At 30.9% G+C, this 7,265-nt stretch overlaps 1 protein-coding gene across 3 annotated transcripts; it reads right to left on the bottom strand.

The window, feature by feature from the left end:
* LOC109350029 (protein YABBY 4-like) lies at positions 766–5,391 on the bottom strand. Of its 3 annotated transcripts, none has more exons than XM_019591139.1 (8): positions 5,036–5,391; positions 4,432–4,587; positions 3,663–3,789; positions 2,451–2,499; positions 2,221–2,296; positions 1,335–1,415; positions 926–1,056; positions 766–882 (listed from the first exon to the last, which is right to left on the bottom strand). In XM_019591139.1, the coding sequence occupies exons 1-7, from the start codon at positions 5,129–5,131 to the stop codon at positions 988–990; spliced, it is 654 nt and encodes a 217-aa protein (XP_019446684.1). In that variant the 5' UTR covers positions 5,132–5,391; the 3' UTR covers positions 766–882; positions 926–987. The 3 variants fall into 3 exon arrangements, with proteins under 3 accessions (XP_019446684.1, XP_019446686.1, XP_019446685.1); XM_019591141.1 differs by having other exon boundaries at positions 3,663–3,786; positions 5,036–5,389; XM_019591140.1 differs by having other exon boundaries at positions 766–1,056.

Below are 7,265 nucleotides of genomic sequence, written 5' to 3'. Positions count from 1 at the left end.
ACATTAAACATTATCATAAAAAAAATGATGTATTCATATTGAGGAGTGCCCAATTTAGTTTTCTTTCTGGTGTTACTTTTAGTAATATTCTTTTATTGTTTTTGTTTTGTATTAAAACATTATTACCGTGACACTTAATAACACAACTCAAGATAAGAAAGTAGAATTTGTGTATAAATTAGAAGTCTAGAATTAACTTTTTCAATTTCTAGGTTCCTTGTCATGTGATATAAAAGGTCAATCAGTACTACATATATTACGGCTTATATCTTACCTTGACAATCTTGAAATTTTAGTTACCTGGACGTGTGAATAATATATGCTTACGACTGTTAAGCCACAAAAAGGAGAAGACTAGCAGGTAGAATAAAAGTTTTTTTAATCTAGTTTTTACAATCAGAATATAATATTGAGAATACAAGTTACACAAAATCCGTTCCTATCCATTGATACTTTAACATTATGAATAGGAGTTAGGAGTCAAGGATACACTTTAACATTATCTTTGCCTATTAGTATTACTTTAAATATGGCCATACGAACTTTTATGAATCTCAGCATACCACAAGATAGCAAAGTTTTTGTTTTCTTATTTGTTTTTATAGTACTTATCTCTCCAGAATTTGTAACATCCTCACCCTTAAATAACATGGTTAAAGCCTCATTAGGTAACAGCGAATTGAACCAGACTACTACGGCATGCAAATAAGAATTGCTAATTATTGAGTGGATAATTAATCAGCTGCAATAGTACTGTGAAAATTTAGAACATAAAGGTTGAAGTACAAGCATCCAAAATTCAAAAAGAGATAGTCATAAGTAGTTCTTAGTTATTAACATAAACAATCTTCAGCCATACATAAAGATGCATATTTAAGTTAAGGAAACAGAGACCCTTGCGCTAGCGCTTAAGAGGTTGGTAGAAATGGAAAAAAGAAGTTTCCTCTTCTATATTACTAGAAAGAGAAAACATATAGTCCTGCTGAATTAATAGGGTGAAACACCAACATTAGCCGAACCATAAAAGCCATCTTTGATCAGAACCTCTTCTCCTTCCTGGACAAATACGAAAGAGAAAGAATCCACAGACTCAGAAACCAAAGTTAGGGATATGATATACATTGTTTTGTCTAATCTGAAATGTGTTTGTACTATACAATTATAATTATGTTCGTAACATTACGTTTTTGTGAGTCTCAACAATGGTAACACAACTATAATTATCACCAGATTTTCCAATAAATTTTCATAATTACGGTAAACACAACATAAGGGATTTAAAATAATGGTTTACATATTTTGCTTGAAAAAATTGAGGGTACATTATAAGTTACCTGCTGGCACACATTTGTCTTCTTCATCACAGTTTGTTCAGTAGGCATGAGACCAAAGTGAATGTGCGGGAAGTGGGCCCACTGACACACAAAGTACGCCACATATTAGAAGAAATCCAAAATGAACTAGACAACCATAGCATTTATTTGAATGCAGAATGAACAGATTCTATTGCACTTAAAATAATTCACATTTTCTTATCAGACAAAATAAAAAATATTAAGAGTATAGGGTACTTCAATCCTTGCATCAATATCCTAACATCTATTATATTGTAATGTATTATTATGCATTCCGAGGGTTGTACCCCCAATCCACAAATGCATAATAAAAGCCCTTCATCTTTGCTCTAATCCAAGTCCATAAACGTAACATAAGCAAATCAAACACTCTTTCATATATTTGACTTCAGCGTTGAAAATTATACTATTCAGTTGAAGCCATAAACATGAATAAGATGTCCAAAATGAAATACATGTTAAAAAACAGTTAACCATATGAGAAAAGATCCTATGAAGTAAAATACACCATTAATCATCATTCAATTTATTAATCATTAACTCTGAAATAAAATATGTTCATTACAAATTAATGATGTATTGATCGTCTAAAAAAATTATATGTGACTTAGAATTGAAGTGTAATTAAATATATACTGGACTAATAACATGTGTATTTGATATCTTGTGTGTAAATAGCATAATTTTTGTGTAAACACATCACTAACTAGTGAAAAAAATCAAACAAGCAAGCAGAAACTTCATGCAAAATTTAGAGAGAGAAAGTATAAACTAGCCCGTCTATACTGAAACCCTAATATGATCATGTAAAACAAAGAATCTTATATCATAATATTATTTTAAGCATAGGATAATAGATTCATACATTCTTGGCTGCTGCGCTGAATGCTTCTCTGTGGGTTATATCAGGATTAACAGCTTTAATGCGTTGTATCTCATCCCTGAAGATATAAACATGTACCATTCATATTTGCTTCAACTTTAACAATGGACCAGACATTTAATATATTTACATATATACATCAATATGATTTTGTAGGAAAATTAAAATTACTATAATGTTGATTGAGAAAGAATGGTTTTAAATGAACTCACTTGATGAAACGGTTGTAAGCGGAGGGGACTCTCTGTCTCTTCTCAGGAGCTGGACATGCATACATTCACATCAATATATATCAATTACTTTGACTTTTAATTGCAAATTTTTTATAATTTTTACTTGCTATTTATTTGTTTCCTCACATTATGCATTATTAACATCTGCCCATGCATCTATCTATGATTATGATTCAGAGGATATGATAAGAAGTTGATATACAATAGTTTGAGGATAATATTTATGCAATGTAAGTATAAAAATTTATACATATCAATCATTATTCATTTATATTATTTATATTAAAGTTAATAATGATCAAACGATTGATAGTCCATGATACGCTGAAAAAATCTTATTATGATGATATGATACACAATTGATATATAATTGTTTGAATGTAATATCTCTAGGTCAGTATAAAATCAACAATTATTATTTGTATTTTATATCTAAAAATTAATAATGATAAATGATTGATGATGACAATCAGAAAATTTATTACACTCACTCATACACTTTTTCTTTAATGATTTATAGTTTTAATCAACTATAATTCCGGGGAGAAGCTATAATGTGTCTTTCTCTTCTCTACCAAATTAACCTATATCTCCATCTTTGTCGGTTCTTGTAACTTAAGATTAATGAAAATTAAATTAAAGTTATTAAAGGAAAATAGCCTGTGAATACAAACTGTGCCCTAGCTAGCTAGAACGATGACACAGGTTTTATTTATTGTATTTGTTTTGTATGCAATAAATCCTCCTTGGTGTTGATAATTTATTGCAGGCTAGGGCGAAGCTATTCTATAAGACCTGTCATTGCTTATAAGGATCTTTGATTTCTTTTAGGGCATCTACACTTAAAAGTAAGGGAGGGTTGAAGTACTATTGCAATGATGCCTTAACCCTTAGAAGATCCTTTCCCTTCTGCCAACAGAACTAGACCAAGAGTACCTGATTCAAAACTGTTATAATGGTGACTAAATATATAAAAAAGAGAGATGATAAAATGAACAGCATGATTTTGTTCTTTAAAAACTACAACTAAATATATTCACTAGGGAAAGTTGTTTTCAACTTATAAAGCAAAAAAAAGTGTAATGGATGAACAATAAATATAACCATCATTTTGACCAAGAGTAATCTGAGTTATACTCCAGCCAAATATATCAAATAAAAGGCTAGCATAGAACTTAAATAAAATCTCACGTCTATTAGTAATTGGTGGCCTTGGAAGCTCATCAATTGCAGTCCTAGGAGGCATAGAAAAGTCATGCGCCATGTTTGCATTCTGGTTGATGAACAAATTTGGGGAAGGGTTTGGGATCTCCTCCTGCAGAAAATCAAAAGAATTAATCATCTACCAAGGAAGAACTTGATTAGGTGGTTTCAACATGTTATATTTCTTTTTTTCTCTAACAAAAAGTTATCCATGCACGAGACTACCTAATAGGGATTTCAGGAGGTAGATGTATATAACCTCACCTACACAAGCGAAAAGTTTGTTTCGGGGTGTTTCATTTTTTCTCTACACAATATTTTTCTAATCAACCGAGGAATGATATATTAAGGGGTACAAGGGTACTCAACCCATACAAGAACAAATTATATGAAGGATCCTACAGACACTTTGATGCAATCCAAAGGACTCATGCATGAGTCACTAGTCAGAATATGAAACAGAGACATCTTCCACAACTTCGACCCATGACCAAGACCTAACTTAAACTAAATCAAATAAATAAAACAAATATCTTACCATTAAATTCCTAAGTAACCAAAATAGCTAAGCAATAGTTATTATAAAACTATGCGATAATTAATAGCTTAGCATTATAAATTTGAGATTTTTTTCTCTTGGTATAAATATTACTTAGTTTATCAATAGTTATTAGCTTCATTGTGTTTTATATAATACTAGAGTAAGGGTATTTCTATAAGAGAAAAACATAATGTGGAGATGTATAGACATAAGTACCAGAAGGTTATGAGAGGGGGAGATGAAAGAGTAGCCCAAATGAAATTGGTTGGGTGAAGGAAGAAGCAATCCACGCATGTTCACAGGAAGGAGGTTGGTGCAATGGCCGCATCGGACAGTCACGGTCTTGAACAAGCTTGTACATGGAACACTTACCTGAAATGAGGGAATTAAGGTGTAAGAAACATCAATGAAGAATAAAATAATTTAGTTCATTAAGTTTCAACAACTAAAACCCACTTTAAGGTTGGTTGTCTCCAACCATAATTGATTTTGTTCTAAAGATTATGTTGATGTATAAATTGAGAATCTCAATGTGCTTATTACTACAAAGCGCATTTTTAAGATAAATAAAAGGTTCTCTACATAAACGTTTCACTAGCAACACAATTTTAATAAAATCAAGTTCATCAAGAAATAATTTTGTAAACTGTAATCCAAACATGCACTAAAATGTTGACAAAGAAAGTAAAAATAATGTAAAAGAGTACTAGGGTCAAGTTACTAGCATTAGGGTAAAATATATAAAGTAAAGAAAAACCCTAGATTAGCAAAGTGTGAATGGAGGAAGAAGTTTAGGTAAGAACAATGATAAGTTTCATACAGCAAGGACAGTGTCACAAATGTTGCAATGAACATAACAAAGCTGTTCGGAATGAGAGAGGTGGTCCAGTGATAATGTAGATGAAGAGGATGACATCTTGGGTAATAAACTTTTTTCCTTCTCTTATAAAAAAATGGTTTGATGATTGGTCCCTTGATTGATTTGATTGATAGATGGATAGACAGGTTAACAACCACCTTGGATATGCTTTTTTTATATTATGAGTTGTGAAAGAAAGGTGCAGAGAGATAAAGAAAGAGAGTGATGAGAGGGAATGAAGGTAATCTATTTGGTCTTGTAGATATACAACAGAGGGAAAGGCACATCAAGTAGTGGTCTTGTTTATAGAGTGATTAACATGCATGCATGTATGCAATCATGTCACATATATATGCATCAATGTATTTATATCCATCATCATATATGTATGTACTAGGTAGATGAGTTTTATTTTTACATGTTGAATTGAAAAATTCAAGATGGAAAATGAGTCTGAATCATCTCCGATACAAAAGAGAAAAATGATGTATAAAACCTAAGAAAAAGTAAAACGAAATGATATACATATTCTTTTATTTAGAGTGAAATAATATTTTTATCCTTAAAACTATAAATAAAAATATATCTTATCATGTTAAAATTTAACATTGTGGTTGGCATTCCCAATGGGCATGTGTAGAGAGAGAGAGAGAAGCGGTAGATGTGGGGGAGAGGAGCCAGAAAGGGACTTGTGCATGGGGTGTTATAGCTTTCACATACTCACCTGTTGTTTTCAATAGTTAAAGAAGGTCTTGTCTTGTGGTGTGGTATCATAAACACACTCTTTTATAAATCAATTTTCATCAATTTCCGCACCAAGGAAGAATGAAATAAAAACAAACTCCATTACTCTACTTGGCAGTGAGCCCTAATACTTTTGTTAGCTTCCCCACTCTCTTCCTTCTCCGCCTCCTTAGGGCTGCTCGCTTGAAGCTACAGCCAGTGAAACTAGAGAAACTCCATAATATCATCATGATATAATAATAACATTATAACACAATGCAATGATAATGATATGATATTCGACTCAGATATAAAATTGGAAGATGCATCATATTAAATTAAAATAACTGAATACAATCATATATAATTAATTAAATAGATATATAATTGTACATAAATATACAATTATATATCATTAATAATTATGTATAATTATATTAGAATAGCGTATTTTTACCTCTTTAAATCATAATAAAATAAAACACAAGAGTAGTGTTCTCAACTTTTTTATTTTAAGTGAATCATTCGATTCACTTCCCGGTTTACCGAGTTTAGCATAGTCGAACCAAAGTTTTCATGATCAAATGTGGATAAGACTACAAACCATGACTATTTCTAAGTTTAGTCCCCAATTGAACGGAATGGACAATCCAATTTCGTCCACATATCACTACATAATAATAAATGGTATTTATGAAAAAGAAAGTATGGGTTTTTAATAAATGGTAATTATTTCTTGGATGCAATAATAATATTTTTATTTGATGAACGAATATCACATCATATTGTACATATGTCCACCCATAATTTATCAAATGGGAATGACATGCACAAAATCACCTTTATTTTATTTTTATGATTTTTTTTATATTAATAAGCACAAGGGTGATAGCCCCAACCTAAAAGATAAACAAATTCACCTTTGGTGATTTGACAACTCTTTCTCACTGTCCTTACACAGACTGATACGTATTTAAGGCAGTAAAAAACATCTCAGTGAGCAGACTTTCATCTTGCTGCTTACCACCCTTGTCCTTTCCATATTTCAATTTCTTTTGGCTAATGTTTGGGAAATCTGAAATAATAGAGAATTAAGTATTTGTTTTTTCTTAGGTTATTAATAGTAAAAATGTTATTTCATTATATAAAAGAATAAAAATATTTTGTTGTATTATTTTTTTTGTTTTTATAATATTTATTTTTTGATTAAAGGAGAGAATTCATATTCTATGTTTGCTAAGTTGGAATCTTTTACACCATGCTTGGCTCTCAAATTCTTTCTTCTTTTACAAATTTTGATGAAATTGATTGTGGCAATCTCCTATCTTGATCCATTGATTTGAGAGAGATCCAATCAGAACCATTGCATCAATGCCCATGTAAGGAACCCTATGGATTAATTCCCTTATCCCAAGAAAAGCAATCGTGTCAAGTGTCATATCATTCACTTGTAAATTGGATAGGTCAT

Source organism: Lupinus angustifolius, chromosome LG06, assembly GCF_001865875.1.
Source record: "Lupinus angustifolius cultivar Tanjil chromosome LG06, LupAngTanjil_v1.0, whole genome shotgun sequence".
In the NCBI taxonomy this organism is placed as follows: Eukaryota; Viridiplantae; Streptophyta; class Magnoliopsida; order Fabales; family Fabaceae; genus Lupinus; species Lupinus angustifolius.
This window is presented reverse-complemented; position numbering and strand designations above follow the sequence as displayed.

Excerpts from the sequence above, each read along its gene's own strand:
- LOC109350029 (XM_019591140.1), bottom strand. The coding sequence starts at position 5,131 with ATGTCATCCTCTTCATCTACATTATCACTGGACCACCTCTCTCATTCC. Across the intron at positions 3,790-4,431 it reads CCCCCTCTCATAACCTTCTG|CAGGAGGAGATCCCAAACCC; the intron begins GTACTTATGTCT and ends TTTGATTTTCTG. Across the intron at positions 1,057-1,334 it reads AGACAAATGTGTGCCAGCAG|GAAGGAGAAGAGGTTCTGAT; the intron begins GTAACTTATAAT and ends GTATTTGTCCAG.